The following is a 20,454-nucleotide window of genomic DNA, read 5'->3' on the forward strand; positions in this document are numbered from 1 at the left end:
CCAGGGACGAAGATAGTATACATAAGATACAATATAGTATTTTTTTTTTATGAAAATATTAACCCCAAAGACATTTGTTAAAAGATTTAAAAAATAGAAATATATTTTTGAAAATCATAATTAAATATTTTGATATCTTAAAAAGTGAATTTTTTTTAAATAAAATGTTTTTTTTTTTTTGTTTTTTTTTTTATTGTTTAAAAAATATCTAGTGCAATTGTTAGCATGACCATTCTTTTTATATCATTCCGGGGCCCAAAATATTTTACATTTGAAAATTGATAAAAGTAAAGGGAAACAATCAATGAATGGGTACAATTAATATGAGTAGTAGACTAGTAGTACATTAATTTTTTTTGTGAATACTAGTACATTCACAAGAAACATGAACTTCCTCTAAAATAGAACATGAATCAATATAATTAAAGTAATATATAATTTGTGTTTTTTTTATTTGTTCAGATACATTTTCTATTCCTTTAATAAAAAAAAGTATTTATCTAAATAAATCAAAATATTTTTAAAAGAAGCATGTGACATAACACCTCTAATTAAGAATTAGTTATCAAAAGTTTAAGTGGAAATGAGACGTGAAATATAAAACATAAAAAATAATAGTTCATTCAATTAGTCAAAAATCAATGCTTACAAACATATCTCCAATTAATGATTGGAAAATATATATTCTATTTTTTATAGGAAGAAAGTATTTTATAACGATTGAATGTTTAAAACAAAACAAAATGTATACAAACAATCACTAATATTTTTTTAATAATATTTTTAGACTTAAAATCACTCATTTTATTTAAATCTTTTTAGTTGTATATACAAACACTAACTCATCTTTTTTTAATCATATTTTTTAGAGTAAATATTACTTATTTTATTATAAATTTTTTAATTATTTCCACTATTTATTCTTTAGTTACACAATCACTATTCTTATAAACTAAGAAACTTACAAATTTGGAACATTTTTTTCGATCAGATTGATACATTTATACATCATAAATAATACCTTCAAACTTTTTAAAAGATTTATACTCAAAAAATATTTCATAAATTACATCCGCGCAACGTACGAGTTATATTCTAGTTATGAATTAAGGCAGCACACTTAAGTTAGAATTGAAAGATAAAAATAAAGTCCTTTCATTCCATAGTAAATCGAATAAAAGTTGTCTTAAATTACATTATACTTTCAATTTTTAATATAATATTAATAGAACTTATTATCCACCAAAAAAATTAATAGAATTTCTTTTTCTAATTGTACACTTGAATCAATATTACATATGTCACTCCTAATTTACTATCTTCTAATTTACGTTAATGATATCGGTGAATATTACATAGCAGATAAGTTGATATTGTCTTTTCCAGAATTTTTGGACAGGACCAGGTTCTAATGTACATGTCTTAGTACCATCATCACCATAGCAAGATCATACCAACCGAGAAATGCATTGAATTGCACTTTCCATTCTAGCTAGTTTGTGGCATTGAATTGAATGGAAGTGGTGGAATGAGATAAATTGTATTTGATTGTAAAGGAATTGGCGATAAATAGCTCAATTGGTTACAACAAAGTAGGAACACAAACACTAGACTAAGTTCTGTTTTTTAAGCAAACACCACATTTTTAGGATGTCCGTGCATTAAGAATGACAAAAGGATGGAAATTGAAGAAATTCTTAACTGTTTCAGATTTATATATATATGGAAGAAATGCATATTATTACATTAAATATGTACATTTTGTGAGGCCAATGGAATGACTCAAAGTGAGTGAACATAAGATTTTCTGCCTTAACTAGAATCTTTAACACTAGTATTATTTGTGATTGAGAATATTGCCTGAACTTAAGTGATAAGCTGTGGGAAGCAACCACAAATCATGTTTTCTTCTAACAGCTAACCCAAATGATTCACTCATATCAAGTTTGTCAGCCTTATCCCCATTAGGGATTTTCCAATCAGATTTGCAAGTAAGATTTCCAAGTTAGCAATACCAAAAGCTATGCCAAGACACACCCTTCTCCCACCAACACCACCAAATGGTATAAACTGAAAATCTACACCATTGTAATCAATTGAGCTATCAATGAACCTTTCTAGACAAAATTTATCAGCTTCAATCCAATATCTTGAATCTCTACATATTGACCATGCATTAACAATGACCTTGCTTTTTGCAGGAATTTCATATCCATTAATTTCACATTTTTCACTACATTCCCTTGGAAGTAACAAAGGACTTGGTGCATGCATGTAGACGTAGTGTTTCTTTCATAATTGATTTCAAGTATTTGAGCTTGTCAACACTTGATTCATCCACATACCCTTTTTCATTGTAGACCATTCTTACCTCGTCTTCTGCTTTCTCCATCACATGTGGATTTTTAATCAATTCTGACATGGCCCACTCTAGAGTCGTGAATGTGGTTTGATTTCTTAGTTTTTGATTTCCATGTTATTTTGATTATCATCAACAAGAAAATATTGATGTAGTGTTTCTTAATTGGTATCTATATCTCTCTTTAAGTAAAATCAAATGAACCGGAATTTAAAAAAGTAAGATACTCTGTTCAGCAGAAATGTGCGTCAAATCTGGATTATTCCGGTGTGATTTTAGCTAGATTGAAATCATTGAATAGTGTGGATAATAAAAATATAAACTAATCCAACACAATTTCACAACTCTAACCTCTCCTACATTAATTAATATTAGGTGACAACTGATTACTAAACTTATCATTGATAGTGGATCTAAGCATCATCAAATGATATTAATTCATTTTTTAAAAAATTAAACAATTACAATTAGGTGCAACTAATCCACAAAATATATTAAATAAATTATAATGTTTATCACAATTTTTTTTATAAAACTATCACATTTCTAGGTATTTCACATGTTTGACTCCTGAATTATAACATGGTGCATAATTCTTCCTAAAATAGTATTTTCTTTATCTTCCATCTTTGATCATTTAAATATTATATTTTTGTCTTAAAATTTTGATTTTTAAAAAAAATTAAAATATAATTAATGATTTTTTTTTCTTTTATACTCTTAAAATACAATTAAGTCAATAATTTGATTAACTTCATGTTTGATTCAACACCAAAACAATAATTTTAGATAATTTATAAGTTATAAGATATTTTAGTATCTTATGTTTCCTCCCAAAATAAAGGAAAAGCAAAAAGAGACCAAGGAGTAATTTTTCTTCTTTTCTCTTTTGAAATCTTAACTAAACAAACATCATTTAAAATGAACAACATTTTTTTTTAAATGAAAATATGACAACATTAATTTGTTCGAGGATTAATGATGTAAAGATACAAATTTCTTGTTTTTAAAGAAAATATAAAATATAATACTCAAATGAGTCTAAAAAAAATAAGGAGTCTTATAAATTAAGGTTGCACAAAAGAATGGACTAGACTCTCATGGCGAAATATGATCGATGATGGGACTAGAAATCAATATTAGAGATTATAACTATAATTCCAATATTTACATGAAAGAGTCACTTTGGTGTCCTAAATGTGTGAAGGAAGATAATATAATCTTGAACTTAAAAAGGAAATTACTAATACATAGTCAAACATCTCTTTTGTTAGTAATTTAATGGATCAAATTGACAAACGAAAGACACATTTAATAACTAAATTAACTAAAAAAACGTATTCAAAGAAAAAATGATTGACAAAATATATACTCCATCCAATCTTGAATATAATAAAAAGTTAAATCAATAAAAGTTGATGTATTTGAAATTGGAGAGAGTATTTAGCTACTCTTTTTATAAAAATTACTTAATAATCATATTACCATATAATAAAAGCTGATGTCTATATAAATAAAATGAACCTATAAAATTTGGAAGATTGTGGCGCATGTAGGTCCACCTTCTTCTCCGTCCTTGATTAGGATTCAAATTACATATTAGAGAAGTGTCCACATTTAGTATACAACAATGTCTTAATCAAAATAATATGTATTGATGCTTTGGAAAAAATAAATAGAAAAAAAGGGACACTTATTTAATCTATGACAAATCAATGTTGTTAATAAAATTTTAAAAATCTCAAATGAGAGCTAAATTAATCTTTAATTTTTAGAAAATTTTATTTTACATTAACAATTACAATTAACTAACATTTTAAATTGATATTTTTATTTTTAAGAATCGAATATCTCTATTTACTAAAATATATATTTGTAAGTTTGAATTTGTGATAAATATGTGACCGAATTATAATGTATCATCATAATTTTGATAAACATTAAATTTTAGAACTTCAACAAAATTCATTGTAATTTTGTCACTTGTAATATTTCCAAAGATGAGTATATTTAATTACCAAAATAGTCCCCTCAGAAATGAACACCAAATGTTGTCACAAAAGTATCATCAGTTTTCTATACTAAATAAGCTGGCTGTTGCATGCTGTGAAGAGAGAAAGAAAGGAAGGTATATTTTGAATGTTTGTGCTCACCTTTTTCTTTTTGTATCTATCTTTTTTCTCAATCTTGATTCTTATCTGCCTTGTCTGATGTCAAAAGTAAAGCACAACCAAATTATAGAGTGGCAACAAAATTTCCACTACTTATACTGAAAAACACATTCATTTTGCATCTTAGAAGTTCAAACAACAGTAAAATCAAAGGGATGATAATTAAATTACCAATGGATTTGGTGCCAAACCTTATTAATATATATTTTAAACAATTTAAATTATAAAATTAGGTAAGCAAACCATGTGAAAACACTGGTCCACTGGACCCTTTATGTTTATTCTAACTAGTTACTTTAATTTTGCATCTTCTTATTGTTTGTCTTTAAGTGCAAAACTTACATAAGTATCTCCTAATTTATTTAATTAGGCTTTAACTTTATCCCTTTAAGGCCAACAACTAAACAAACCCACTTGCTATAAATTTCCCTTCAACACATAGATCTAAATCTCACTCTTTGTCTCATGAATAATAAAATTTATAAGATTAAAAACATTGATCATTATTAACCTCTCTTGTGACTAAGCAGAATAGCATTAAATTGTCTTCATTTATGAAACTCAGGTAATTGTTTTCATAATTCATTCTTATTATCCAATCATCATAGTTTGAATTATTGCTAAAGTTTTGTTTTTGTTTCATCACAGTGAGGACCATTTCTGAAGAGGAATCAATTAATAAGCTGGGAATCAAGCAAGCAGCAGAAAACCGTCCCCACTTTGGATAAGAGCAACCTCCAAAACCAGATTCAACACTTTCATTTTCCTTATCACATTCACCCCAAAAAGAAAAAGAAAAAAAAAACATTAATTAAGAAAATTTCCTCTTTTTTAATTGTCAAAAACTTAACAAGACTATATAAACACAATTACTCATAATTAAGGAAACATATTCCAAGTAACCCCTCATTTATATAGTAATCCTGTCATGGAGTTACAAATTTCAACTAACTCAAATTAATTATAAATTTTATTTATTATTAATTTATGAATTGTATTATCTTAACCGTCTATTACAGTATCAATGACCGAGATTCATTACAGTACAGCTTGTAAATGCATATACCATGAAAGTACCATTTTTTATGATAAAAAATATTTGAGTCAAAATATCTCAATCTAATGGTCACGATTGCATGACTACATACTTGTATAATTTCACACAATTCCATCAATTCCATTGCATAAAAATAAAACCCCATCAAATATTTTACCATAAAGCTTCAAACTTTGCATAAAAAAAACAAAAATACCAAATTTTAACAATGAAGCCCCGTTTTCTAGACACAGAGATGAGCATGCCACCATCATATGAAAACAACACAAGCGATTCATTCATCAACGTTGAGAATTTCGACACCAACATGGTGATTATATTAGCAGCACTATTATGCACATTGATACTCGCATTGGGATTGAACACCATAGCTCGATGCGCCATGAGATGCAGCAGAAGATTATCGGGAGAAACAGAGGAACAAGCAACGGCGAGGTTGAACAAAACAGGGCTGAAAAAGCGTGATTTGAGTCAGATTCCGGTGGCGGTATACGGTACCGGAGAGAATATTCCGGCGACGGAGTGTCCCATTTGTCTAGGGGAATTCGAGAAAGGAGACAAAATTCGAATGCTACCAAAATGTAATCACGGGTTTCATATTAGGTGTATTGACACGTGGTTGGTTTCGCATTCATCTTGTCCCAATTGTCGAAATTCACTTCTTGAAAAAGATTCCAACAATGTTTCTTCTTCTAGGGTTGCCGGAGATATGTTGCCGGAAAATGTTGCCGTGATTGTTGAGCAGGCAAGTTGAACATGTGAGAGGGTGAGATTTTGGTGTATGGTTAGTTGTGAAATTTAATGTTAGTAGTTAGTAGTAGTAATCACTTACTTCATCCATATTAACTCACCAACTATATTTTTTAATACTCTTTCTTTTCTCTTTTCCCTGTCAAAAATAACAATCTCACTTTTTTTTTATAATTATTTTTATTATTTACATTATTTGTAAGTATTCACCATATTGTGAGAATTTATTATTTTCTATTAGATTCACGGAGATTTCTCTCGAGTGAGATTCAAACTTTTATTTTGGTCACATTGTAGAATTTAACTTCTCGTGAATTTATCCTCGGTTTATATCAATAGGTGATTTATATTGTGATCATATATAAAAATGTTTTACTAAATCAAAATAAACTTCTTAAACTCAAGTTTCATATAAATTATATATTCGTGTAAATGTTTTGTTTCTCTCTCTTTAATATTCTATTGATACTTTGTGTGTGTATATTTTGTTAAGAAACAAAACTAAATTGCAGTGTAATAGTAATTATAAATCCAAAATTGTAAGTGTAGAGCAATTTGAGACTAAAAATTTACGAATTAGAAATAACTATATTTAAATTGAATCTTATTAATCAAATTATTATATCTATCAAATAGTTTTATTAAGTGTATTAAGATGTCACATTAAATGACACAATAATTTAGCTACATAGAAGCTAAATTGTTACATCTATCAAATAGTTTTATCAAGTATATTTGAGATGTCCCATTAAGTGACACAATAATTTGCCTAGATGTAAACTATGTCACACAATAGCTATAATTTTTAACACTCCTATTTATTTACACCTCAAATTTCAACACTTTAACCCACAACTACTCTCTATCATCCACTACCTTCCAACACCATCTATCCAATAAAACAATATATATTAAAAACTTTAATTTTTGAACCGCTAACCCTCCTTTTTCATTTAGCAAACAAACCTTCTCTCATATATATTTGTCTGTATTGACCTTATAAATCACTAGTCATTATTTTAGATGACTTTGTGTGTTGTTATTGGGATTTTTCACATGCATTAGATTTATAATAGATGTGTACTTAGTTATATTTTGATTATTTTTAATATATTATTTTATTTTAATTATTTATATTTTTTAAAATAATTATCTTGAATGTATCGGTAATATTTTGATTAATTTTCTTAAATATGTACTTTCTAGAATGTAATTATTTTATACATGTTTATTTATTTAATAATTAATATAATTTTTTTATATTTTATGTATTTTTTATTTATAATTTTGATCAATTTTAGAAAAATAGTAGTATTTTAAGGAGCATATTAGAGACTCAGATTTTAGTAATGGATGAGTGAAACAAGTAATTATTATTTTTTTAGAATTTGAATTGATTGAAAAATAGAATTGGGCTAGATTTCCTAAAAAATATAGAATTGAGCCAAATTTGCTCTCTGCACGCCCTTTCCCTGCAATTGTTATTTTTGTTTGGGCTTTTTACTTATGTAAACTGCCGTTTTCAGCCAACTAGCTATTTGCACTCCCTAAAACACCCGCTCTCTCCTTCCTCAATTCTCCTATGCTAATAGGAAAAATAAACCTTCGTTATCTCAAACTCGTTATTATGATTCTTTTGTTATTTGAATTCAAATTCATTATTATGATTTTTTGTTATTTGAATTGAATCTAACCACCTTTTCACACCACCTTTCCACACAATATCGATTAATAAATTCATATTTTGTGTCGATTTCATCAGTCATAATTCCGTTTCATCGAAAATAATCTTTCTTTTTGGGGTGGGGATGGTATTTTCGACCCATTTTGGCCACTATGGGCATCCATCGCATGTGCCTCTAAAGAACCTTCCAATTCTTCAATTTTAATAGATGTTAAGTCTTTAGATTTTTCAATTGCTACCATAATGTAGTCAAAGAACGCAAGATCTATTCATCTAATTCACCGATGTTTCGACTCGAAAAACATATACTACAACTTACTTAGACATTATTGTATGACAACTAATTGTTTTGTTTGCACTAAAATGTTCAAATTGTTTTGACTAGACATTATCGTAAAAATTTGTTGTGTTAAAAACATACTTAGACTAAGAGTAAATATAACTTTGATTATCCTCGAGTGTATTTTTATTTGAATATTTTTAATGATTTAATTAATAATTTTTTTATTAAGACTATTGACTCGTTTGATTATTCATGATTAATATTTTTTCTTTCTTAAATTAATCCTTTGTTTGGTCATGCAATGAGTTTAAATTTAAGAAAAACATAAAACATAAAAATGTTGAATGATTAGAAGAATAAAATTAAATTTTGTCATGCAATAATTTATAGTCTCAATTATTTTATAGATCCACCAATTGATTGCAATATAATCAATAACAACCAATTGATTAAGAATATACAAATGGTGATCAATCATAACATGTGATTATAGCAATAGAAAATTTTAATTCAACAATAATAAGTAATCAAGATTAAACTGAAAAAGCTAAGACATAGTAAAAGATATTTAATTTACAAAATTCATCTTAGACCCTCAAAGAGAGCTTAGTTGGTCATTATTATAAACAAAATTAAATCTAAATTAACAGTGAGACATTTGCTCTAACTAAAATCATTTTCTATCATTTATAATAAATAAATTATAAAGGATAAAAAAAATTAGTTACAATAACAAAGATAAAATTGGAAGCAAAAATGATTGGCCATAAGCTGATAAGCTACTTGATTTAGGCACTATTTGGTAAAGCTAATAAGATAACTTATAACTTATTAAACTAACTCATAAGCTTGTTGGATTAAAAGATATGTATTTGGTAAACAGGTTTTTCTCACCAGCTTATAGTTTATTCTGATATGCTATTTTAAGTAGTGTTTGAACTTTTAGCTTATATATTTTTATATTTTATTCCATTTATAACTTTTTTATATTATTTTTTTATGCTTATGTAATATAAAATAACTCACCAACTAGTTCACAATTTCACGTATATCTTCTTATCGATGAACGTAGCCAATTTATTTAATTTCTTGCAAAAAAAAAAAAAAATTCATGTTACTCATCTTACAAGAAATTGATTGAGGTATGCATTGTCATATTTATTATTATTTCTTCATCTTTTTATTTATCATTGTGATAAAGTTAAAATTATTTTTTATGTCAAATATATGTTAGTAAGAACTTATAATTTATAAGCTATAAGTTCATGTTTTGGCTATTCCAAACAAAGCATTCATAATTTTTTTCTCTTAAAGGATAAACATATAAAAAAGATTATAAACAAATTTAATATTTTTATCAAATGTTTTTAATTTTTGTAATTTATTTAATAGGATCCTCTCTATGTATATGGTTGGAGGTAGTATTTCACTAATCTCTAATTTGATGATTTTTTTTTCAAATACTTGATGATTTCATTAAGGGTTTAATATTACTTGTTTTTCTTATTATAAGCATTGTTTGGAAGAAAACAAAAATTGCCTGTATAATATAAATATAATTTTGATTTATAAAAATATTTATTACTTTTACAAATATATTTATGATTAATATTATTAATTTATTTTAAAATATAAAAATCAATTTAATATATTTTAAATACAAATATTATTTCAAGAATATTAACATATAAAATAAATATATTAACTTCCGTTAATTTTTTGTTGGTTTCATTGTAATTTTAGTTCTTCTATTTTTACTGATTCTCGAAACTGATCATTCTATTTTTGAAGTCGATACTTTTGATATTTCTTTTAAGTTTTTGAACTAAAAAATGATGATTGAGATACTTTTGACATATAATAAGATGATATAAAATAATTAACACCCATAAAATTAATATCTCATATTATTATTTTTTAGTTAAAATATTAAAAAAAAAATTAAACTGTTAATTTTTTAAATAGATGAATTAATTTTATAAATAAATAAAAATAAAGAGACTAAAATTATAATTAAATATTTTTATTTAAAAAAAATGAAAAAAAAGCATATGCTTATAATAAAAGACGGACCTGCCGATAAAGGAGTATTAGTATTAAATCAGAAATTGCCACACGTACTCGGCGTGTGGAAAGACAAATAGGTTGATGTCAGTGGGACCCACCTAGATTCTTAAAACCGTTGATTTAAGTGCTGGTCTGCAAATCGGACGGCAAAGGATTAGAGTCAAAACCTATCTCGATGGCTCTGTTTGACCAACACATGCCGCTTTTTTTAATTGCTTTTTTTAATTATTGTTTGAAAATGAATATAATAATTTCACTTCTTTGACCCGGCTGTCACCCTCAACAAGGTGAACATTCGTTTGAAAATCGTGGAGTATCTTGAAATGACCAAATTGGTCATGGACCCACCATGATTTTTCTTTTCCTTTTAACTTCGATTGTTTGGTTAAATTGAAATGTCCAAGAGGTCCTTTTTGTTCAGGAAACATCGAACTCTTTTACCTATGTACAACAGATAGGTTAAAAATTCAGAAAACCAAATTAACGATATAATTAACTCAAAAATCCAATTCAAATCATTTAAATTGATTTACTCCCTCATGTCTCTAATTAGAAAATATTTTGAAACATTTGTTTGTTTGTTCCTAGATATAAAACTATTTGTAAATTCTTAAATATATTATTATCTTTTTTAAAAAATTATTTCTTATGTACTACATCCAATAAATGTTGTATTTATCATTTTTTTCTGTCTTAAATTATTTATTATTTATATATAATTAATATAATATTAATTACTTTTTTTTTATTAATATACATTTATTTATTATATTTAAATTTATTAATCTTTTTCAATAACCGTAATTAATAAATTTATTTAAATAAATAAAACTTATTTCATCATTAAAATCAAAATAACTAATTATTTTTTTAATAATTATGTATAACTCAAATGATGCATTTAAAATGAGACTGAGTATTATAAAATTATTTTATAATATAAAAAGTTAATATTTAATACTTTTATACACAAAAGGTAATTTGACAATAGTTATATATAAATTATACACATTAGTTATATTATAATTTTTTTTATCTATAGATAAAAAATAAATAAATTTAAATACAACTATAAAGTCTTGAATTTAAACTCAAAAATATAATATTTAATTTAACAATTTCGATTTTTAACAATTAAATTTAATCTTATAAATTATTATAGTTATTTTTAATATGTTTTAAAATGTCGTAAAATCTTATAAATAAAGACAAAATGAACGGTTTATCTAAGGTGTGAGTTTTAATAAAACTAATCCAAACAAATCTCACCTCTATCGATTCAAATTTTGTTTCCATGTCAAAATTGAACCAAGGTTAGAGTGGAGACTCTAGACCTAATCTTGAAGAGTTAGAAATTTAGTTCAAAAATAAGGCTTTTATTTTATTTTTATTAAATTGTCTTAAAATGTGTTGGAACAGTGAAAAACATAAGATTAGACCTTAAATACTTATTTTAATTTTATTACTTTCCAATTAAATAAATAATATATAGGTTGCGCAGTAGACAAACCAAGACTAAAAAAGTAGTGCGGAAGCATTTTTAGATTGAAACACTTAGGGGAGTAAAAAATACTTAGTTTTAGTATGACAAAAAAATAAATTTATAATTTATAGCTTAAAAAGTTTTATTTAGTAATAATTATTTATAAACTTATAATTTATAAGTTTTTTAATAAGTTAGTTAAAATAGTTTATAAGTTTATAATTTATTATTTTTCTTCCAATTTTATATTTATTATTGTAATTAATTTTTTTTCACCCTTTAAAATTTATTTATTATAATTTTATATAAATAATTTTAAATAAATAAAATTTAAAGTAAATAATGAAAATAATTTATTTATTATAATTTTAAATTATTAAAAATAATTTATAAATAATTTAAATTTTAAATAATTAATATTTTAAAGTAAATAATTCCTTTATGTTAATTTAAAGTAAATAAATAAATAAAACTATATATTAGATAGATAAATTTTAAATTAATAAAAAAATAAAATTTAAATTACTGCTTTTAAAATATTTAAAATATTAATTGATAAAATTTATTTTTAATTAAAAATATTTTTATATGTTATTTTACATTTTAAATTAATTAAATAATTAATTCTACCAAATAAGTTTAACTAATTTAGCGGCTAATAAACTATAAATTATCGATTATAAACTAATTTTATCAAACATAGTCTTATATTCGATAGAAGAATCAATTATTAGATGTTTTAGATTCCTATTGAAGTCATTATAGTTCAGTTACCTCCACCCATTCAAAGTCGACAAAAATATTTATAGAGGTTACAAATGCCACTACTGCAATGCTAGTTAAGCGAATTATCAATTTCATCTCATCTTACTTCTTACCTTCACTTTTCTTTCTCTCAAATATGAGGTATGAAATAGAATGACTTATATATTCTGGTCATTTGTAAAATATCCAATTAATATAATATAACCTCTATTCTATTTCGCTCCATTTTACTTTATTTTATTCTACTCTGTTTATTTTAAAATATTTAAATAAAATTTAAAGAACACTAAATGAGTTTTTAGAAAGAGATATCGAGTTTAAATCTAATAAACTAATATTAAATCTTAACTTTATATTTACATATCGAGTATACAACTTTATGTGTATATAACTGAATATAATTAAAACACATATTTTGAAGAGTAAACAACCACTTTGGTCTTAGAAAGTGGTCGGTGGTGTTATTGTTTTCGAAAGAAGATTAATGATTTAAATATTTATAAATTTTATCTCCATTAATTATTTTGATATCTAGCGTCAACTTTGATTCATTTATCTATTAATTATCTTGAATTATTATTTTAATTTTGACACGCTACACACTAATTTAACATGAAATACGTTTTAAATATCTTCTTTGTGATGTGTCAATATCATTTAAGTCATTCAATATCACAATTTACGGTCATAGACATGCATAATTAGTTTCTTATATAAAAATTTAAGTATTTAAAAAATTTCAACTCTTGTTTATAAATATTATCCTTAACTCTATTATGTTTACAAATTTATCCTTATTTACTTAATCAAATAAATAAAAAATCTAATTATACGCTTCTATATATGACAATAAGTTGAGACATTGAGGGAGTTTTATTTTTAAAACAATCAAGCAAATTATATTAAATTAAGGTAAGTCCAAACACAAGATGTATTGGGAACAAAATATAATCCAAACATATGATAAGGATGCCGACAGCCTTTGAGAGCTAACACACACAACACTACATCACCACAAACACCCGAATAACATGTCTAATAAAAATTGACCACTGTTATCATATTGAGAAACTTAAATGATATTGTCACATAATGTGGGATATTTAGAGGTATTTTATGCTAAATATCGTTTGATGTGTCAAAATTAATGACAACTAAGTATAGTTAAGAGATAAATGAATTACAGTTGATGTTATATACCATAAAAGACTATTCTTTCCGTTCTATAATAATTGTTGTATTTGTCAAAAATATTTATCCTAAAAATATTATCACTTTTAGTTTTCAATATAACTTTAATTATATATTTTTTCTTTTCAATTCTACCTTCTAATTAATTCCACTTTACAATAAATGAGAATACACCAAAATAGGTGATAAAGATAAATTAGTAAAATTATAATTTTCTCTCTTTCATTTATAATATTTTTTTAATATGTGTAAAAGTGTCAAAACGAATAAATATTGTCGGATGAAAGGAGAACAAAAATAAAATTACAAAAATAAAATTTTAAAATATTTAAATTATGTCTCTTTTTTTAAGGAACTATTATAACAAAATTTGTCAATTTTAAAAACTAAAATAACGGTTTACTCGTGTTTTGAAGAGTTCAAACAATCAATAATTATTTGATCTGATGAGAAAGGAGACAAGTGCATTGAGTGAGTAGGAATTTTGAATAAGAGAAGTTCAAAGATCCATTAAAGCAAATGAAAATCTCAAAAAATTTATAAATAACTTGTATGTCTTTTTTTTTTCAAATAATAATTCGTATATTCTATTATGTATATCGTCTTCAAACATTGCTTAGCTGTAATATCCTAAAGTTATACTATACAATATGTAGGAGTAATAAATAGTTAGACATGTGAATTTCCATACAAAAAGTTACTATGTCAATAAATATTTGAAGAGAAAGAACTAACGATCAATGCATTGTTGAGGAAGATTTGTCATTTTTTTTTTGGTGAATTATAATTTTTTTGGGTGGTGAATTGAATGATTTGTGATAACTAAAGAAAAATAAACTAGAACCATGAAAAAACACTAAAACTCAAGTAGCATATACATTCAAATCAAAAGTATAATAAAAGATAATTTATGAGTGTTTACTTTTATTCTCATGTGAATATAAGATTTCCACGTTAATTAAAATGAAGAAAGTTATGAATCAATTTTATTCTTTAGAATAAAAAGTTTTTTGACATAAATTTTTAAAACTTAAAACAAAAATGAGAATATAAAATTTTCAAAGTCACATTCCAAAGAATAAATTTGTAGTCCATAAAACAAACCCCTCATAAAGTGTTGGTTATGCCCGAACGCAAGTTTACATCCCGATTAATGTCAAATCCAAACACACACTCTATGTTGTGTGTCTATGGTCTAAATATAAAAGGAAATATTTATCAACAACCACTATATAATCTTTTACATTACTATGATTTTGTTTGGTTAACAAGTGTTTAGTCTTTTATCTTTTTTTTTCTCCGATATGACCCTTTTATTTTAATTTTAAGTGACAATTTAATCTTTTATGTTTTAAAATGTCAACAATTTAAAATGTCAAAATTTTCAAACAAAACCCATAAAATTAATTATCATCTTCAATATAATGCAAATTTCATCAAATTCATAACTTAAATCTTTAAATAAAACTCATATTTTCATTCTTTATTTGATGACGTTGGAGATGAAAATATAAATTTATTTGAATATTTGAGTTATGCATTTGATGAAATTTGTATTATATTGACGATTATTATTAATTTTATGGTTTTATTTGAAAATTTTGATAATTTTTTTGAATTTTTGTAAAAAAAAAAGATAAGATTGTTGATATTTTAAAATATAAAACAATCAAATTGTCACTTAAAATTAAAATAAAGACTAAATCGAAAAAATAAATAAATAACTAAAATATTAACTGAAAGTTAAGGAAACGCGAGTGATACTTAATCTAAAATTTATATACAATAAAACAATAGATAGAGAGACAAAAAATTTAAGTTTTGCATTTTGAATCTCTTTTAATTTATTATGATTTTTAATTAAAATTGCAAATTATAACAATAACTTATATAATTATTAGAAACTAAATTGCAAATGGAGTTGAAATTTTGATAATATCATTAGTTGTTTTAGGATCTGTTTGAGGGTTTAAAAGAGGGAGGTGAAGGCTTTAAAAAAGAAGAAGGGTGGAATAGAAAGAATGAAAGAACTTTGAAGAAAAAGACTTCAAGTTTTTTATTTTTTATTATACAAAATCGCTCTACATACGAAGGAAACAATAATAAAAAAAATTTAAAAAAATTTTTGATAAATTATTTGAATCTAATATATTGTTATGATATTTTTAATACTAGAAACATATTAATCATAAATATTAATTTATTATTTTATACAAAAATATCCCATAAAAAAATATAATTTCTTTCCCTCTCCTCTCCTATTAGAACCCCTCCTCTCCCATAAAAACTCTCAAACAGAGCCCTAGAGTAAAAGTTATATAAAAGCAAATCAAAACGTAACAAATCACAGAATTTAGAAAAGTTGACGGTCAAAAGGTAGAATTCATAAAAAGAAAACTGAACCCGTCAAAGATTTCAGTCAAAAATTCAAAATGAATCCATTTATAATTGTAACAAAAATAAAATGAATATGTATCGAAAATGTAAACTAATTTATATTAACGAGGGTTGTTAATTTTAATATGTAAATATAAATTTGTAATTCTTTAAGACAATAAGCACATAATAAATAAATACTTGTAATTATTTATGTAAAATAATTTTACAATACATTAATAATAAATAAAAAAAGCATTCAAAGTCATTTTGAAATTTGAAGGAAGAAACCCAAAAATAGGTGCCAAATAAAGTAAAAGCAGAAAAGGGCAAAGTTGGAAAAAAAGCAGATCTTGTTTGGTGTTTAATGAAAAATATATTATTTTAATGAGTTAAATAAATCTGTGTGTTGGGTAGGTTTGACCACTGCTCATTGGCTTCTATTTTCTCTCTCATAATACTCTTTTTTATTCTTTCTCTCTCTCTCTCACTACAATCTTCAATATTCTTCATTCTCTCTCTAAAATCTTCTCACTTCACAGCTTTTCCAATCTGCTTTCTTTGACTCGATAAGGGGTTTTTTCCTCGACGAATAAAACTACAAAAAGTTTCAATTTTTTTTTACCATTTTCTTTGCCGTGAATCGCTTCACTTTGAGTTGCATGAGCTACCATTTCTTCCCCAGGTTCGTTCATTTTCCTCCTTGTCCTCGATTCGTGCAATTTGCGTGTTTTTTCTCTGCAATTTTGCTTTGGATTTTTGTGTGTTTTTTCTCTGATTATTTTCTTCAATCTCTGGAATAGACTTGTTTTACAGTATGATTCATTTTATTTTTTATTTGGAAAATTATTGGCGGGGATGAAGTTTTCCACCTTGGAAAATTCATTTAATGTTGTGGCGTTGATATAGTAAAAATTAATTGAATATTTGGGCTTATATTAAAAATTTAAAATTTTATGGATCTGAATTGCTTTTTATGTAGTTGAGCTTCTGGAAAGGTTGTGTATGTGGATATATTAAGGATTTAGCAATTGGGTAATTTTATTTATTTGCACATAAGCATTTTGCTTACTTGCTATTTTTTTTTCCTTTATTTGAAAATAATAATAATAATAATAATAATAATAATAATAATAATAATAATAATAATAATAATAATAATAATAATAATAATAATAATAATAATAATAATAATAATAATTGTAGAAATTATTGGGTGAAATTAGAGAAATAAAGTAATTTTACTAGACCATTTATTTTGGATCGTGATGGATGCACATGTTGGAAATAAGGCTTATGAGTCGATAGGTTCACAAATTATTATTTCATTATTATTACCATTTATTGTGTATGTTTTATTGTTTTAAGTTAATAAGATGTGAGCACAAAGTTACTGTTCACTAAAACCAAATCTATGTCATACAACAAAATCATCATTTTAGGACCAACGTAATCTTTTGAGGATCAAATTGGGCAATTACTGGAAACTTAATGATGAAACACTGATGCACATATATTAGTAGTTAGGCACTTGATAATTGAATCACATGAATCGCAATTTGATTAATTTGTTTCAATGTGAGTCCTAATTTCAGAATATAGATCACATGGAGTTGCATTTTATTGCTAGAATCACATACTAAATGACAGGCATTGTGTTGGAATCATAGGAATCTCTGTTCTGTTCTGTTGTATTCCAATTACATCGATCTATTTATCATTTTTTCTTGTTTTTCCTTTAAGCATTACTCTATCAAGTGCCTACCTCATAATTGATGAGAATTAAAATGGATTGCGAGACTATGTCTTTGGAAAATATATATTAGCATTATATCTCGAGGGACGTCAAACTGTAGCATGTTGAACTATACTAAGTTTATTTGGGATGTATAAATTTAATTAATGCTCATTTTATCTTGTTTTTTTTTTGCAGAGATAAACAATTCTATACAACAGCCTAGTTCTGTACAAAGGATGGGGTGTTTCACTGTATTGAAGAGCAAGAAGAAGAAGTCCGATCAGTTTGTATATGTAAAACGTGTAAGCCATAACGAGCATGCGCCTTCAGTACTTCCTGAACCTCAACCTCCTACTCGCTCACTACGATCCGCACCTCCTAGTTTTAGTACCACAGTGAAACCCATTCAACTTGTTAATAAAGTCACTAGCAATAGAATACGAGCATTATCTGCTCCATCGACTCTTGATGCAGCAGATCAAGATGCTTTGGCCTCAATTGAGTATGAGGAACAAGAAGAATCAAAATACCGAGGAGGATCAATGAAGGAGCAGCGGTCTTCTAGTCCACAACCTTTACCACTTCCATCTCCTCAGGGGGGAAGTGCATTGAAGGCTATCGGCAGCTTTAAGTTGGGGACTGCTAGTGGTCCTCTACATGCTTCTGGACCTTTGCCGCTTCCACCTACTGGGTCACTTCGGAACTTTCCGTATGAGGAAATTGCCGCTGCTTGCTACAATTTCTCTTCTGATCGATGCATGTCAGAATGTCTTTCGTCCACCATATACAAAGCTTACTTTGGTGATGATCCTTCAAGTTCAAAGAAGTTTGAAGCCACTGTCACACGTCTTCACCCATCACCTCAGGTGCTTTTCTCAGTACTGCATTACTATAATTTTATATATTGGTATTCTCATGCATGCATGCTAATTGGTCATCTTAATAGTGAGAGATGATCAAATATAAAGAAATAAGGCCTGCATTATTATCTTAGAGTCATCTAAAAGTATGTATTTTTTTCAGGGATTGAAGGAATTCATAAACGAGGTTAATACTCTTGCATCTTTGCAACATCCAAACCTTTGTAAATTGCTAGGATTTCACGCTCGCGATGGTTCAGAACATAGAATGTTGGTCTATGAGAGACTATACCATGGAAGCTTGGACCGCCTATTGTATGGCAGATCTGATGGACCATCAATTGATTGGAATACAAGAATGAAAATTGCAATGTGTGCTGCGCAAGGTCTTACTTTCTTGCACGAAGAAGGGCCTTTTCAGGTAATTAGTATGAAAATCATATTGGATATATTGAACTGAAGAAACTTCATGCTGTCGAGTCAGCTTTATCTGTTTACATGTGTTGTTTAGTTTTATGTTTCCACTGACCTATTTAACAATTATGTGTGCATCTTTATCTTTGTTAATATAGCTCTTTATGTCTGCAGGCAATGTATAATGAATTCTCAACAGCCAACATACAGATTGACAAAGATTTCAGTGCTAAGCTTTCCGGATATGGTTGTGTTGGACATATTCCTGAGGAAGAGATTTCCAGCAGTTCATCTGTAAGTACTTGCAGCTAATGTTCTCTACCTTATCATCTTCATATTTATCATGAATATTTGTTTTATTTATGAATTTAATTTTTTTCAGGCTGTTGGAAACCTATCGATGGAGACACTGGAGAAAGGAATGTTGACCCCAAAGAGCAATGTGTGGAGCTTTGGAATTTTTCTTCTGGAGTTACTTACTGGAAGAAAGAATCTCGATAGCCGTCACCCGAAGGAAGAGAGGAATTTAGTCAAATGGAGCAAACCTTTCCTAGCGGATAATTATCGTTTATCGTTGATCATGGACCCTCAACTTAAAGGCCGCTTTCCTTCTAAAGCAGCAAGAACAATAGCCGACATTGCACAAAGATGCCTTCAAAAGGAGCCATCAGAAAGACCTACCATGAGAACTGTTGTTGAGAATCTAAAAATGATACAGGATTTGAAATACTCTTGCAGGTTCCCGTTGCAAGAACCAGCAGCATTATCTGGAAGAGAAATGTCGAGATCGCCAAGTCTTAATGGTATCGTCTGCCCTGCACCTAGGTTGAGCTTCTCTCCATCACGGCCGTCAGTAGCACCGGTACCAATTTCGCCTCCAAGATGGTCCGGGGTGCCTGTCCTTCCACCTCGAGCATGTTCTTCGACTCTCTCCTTGGAAGAGTTTGATAGGCAAGAAAGCCGCAAGTCGTCGTCCTCGGCGAGGAGGGCTAGTGTTGAAGGATTTTGACTGTCTATATAATGTTCATTTATTATTTTTTTTAATTATTTTTTTATGTGGTTCAACACAAATTTATAGGAGATAAAGTTGTGGTTTTTCCACCTTTTAATCCCTCAGTGTGATGCCGAGAGGATGTTCTTTTGTAGATAGTGCAAAGGTTGGTCAATTGGGTTCAATTAATAACCCTATTTATATATATGAAAATTTATATAGTTTTAGCATTTTTCTCCTTTCTCCTGGTAGCAAAATTTTGGTT

At 26.6% G+C, this 20,454-nt stretch overlaps 2 protein-coding genes and 1 pseudogene across 2 annotated transcripts; 2 read left to right on the forward strand and 1 right to left on the reverse strand.

The window, feature by feature from the left end:
- Positions 1 to 1,685: 1,685 nt before the first annotated feature.
- LOC101495846 (tabersonine 16-hydroxylase 2-like) lies at positions 1,686 to 2,674 on the reverse strand (annotated as a pseudogene).
- A 2,262-nt stretch (positions 2,675 to 4,936) lies between these two features.
- LOC101495742 (RING-H2 finger protein ATL74-like) lies at positions 4,937 to 6,599 on the forward strand. The gene is made up of 2 exons (XM_004492497.4): positions 4,937 to 5,095; positions 5,179 to 6,599. Exon 2 carries the CDS (start codon positions 5,796 to 5,798, stop codon positions 6,339 to 6,341), a length of 546 nt encoding a protein of 181 aa, XP_004492554.1. The 5' UTR covers positions 4,937 to 5,095; positions 5,179 to 5,795; the 3' UTR covers positions 6,342 to 6,599.
- Positions 6,600 to 16,616: 10,017 nt separating this feature from the next.
- LOC101496065 (probable serine/threonine-protein kinase PBL1) lies at positions 16,617 to 20,419 on the forward strand. The gene is made up of 5 exons (XM_004492498.4): positions 16,617 to 16,871; positions 18,120 to 18,790; positions 18,948 to 19,205; positions 19,373 to 19,492; positions 19,581 to 20,419. Exons 2-5 carry the CDS (start codon positions 18,161 to 18,163, stop codon positions 20,205 to 20,207), a joined length of 1,635 nt encoding a protein of 544 aa, XP_004492555.1. The 5' UTR covers positions 16,617 to 16,871; positions 18,120 to 18,160; the 3' UTR covers positions 20,208 to 20,419.
- Positions 20,420 to 20,454: the final 35 nt, after the last annotated feature.

This window comes from Cicer arietinum, chromosome 3 (assembly GCF_000331145.2).
Source record: "Cicer arietinum cultivar CDC Frontier isolate Library 1 chromosome 3, Cicar.CDCFrontier_v2.0, whole genome shotgun sequence".
Taxonomy (NCBI): domain Eukaryota; kingdom Viridiplantae; phylum Streptophyta; class Magnoliopsida; order Fabales; family Fabaceae; genus Cicer; species Cicer arietinum.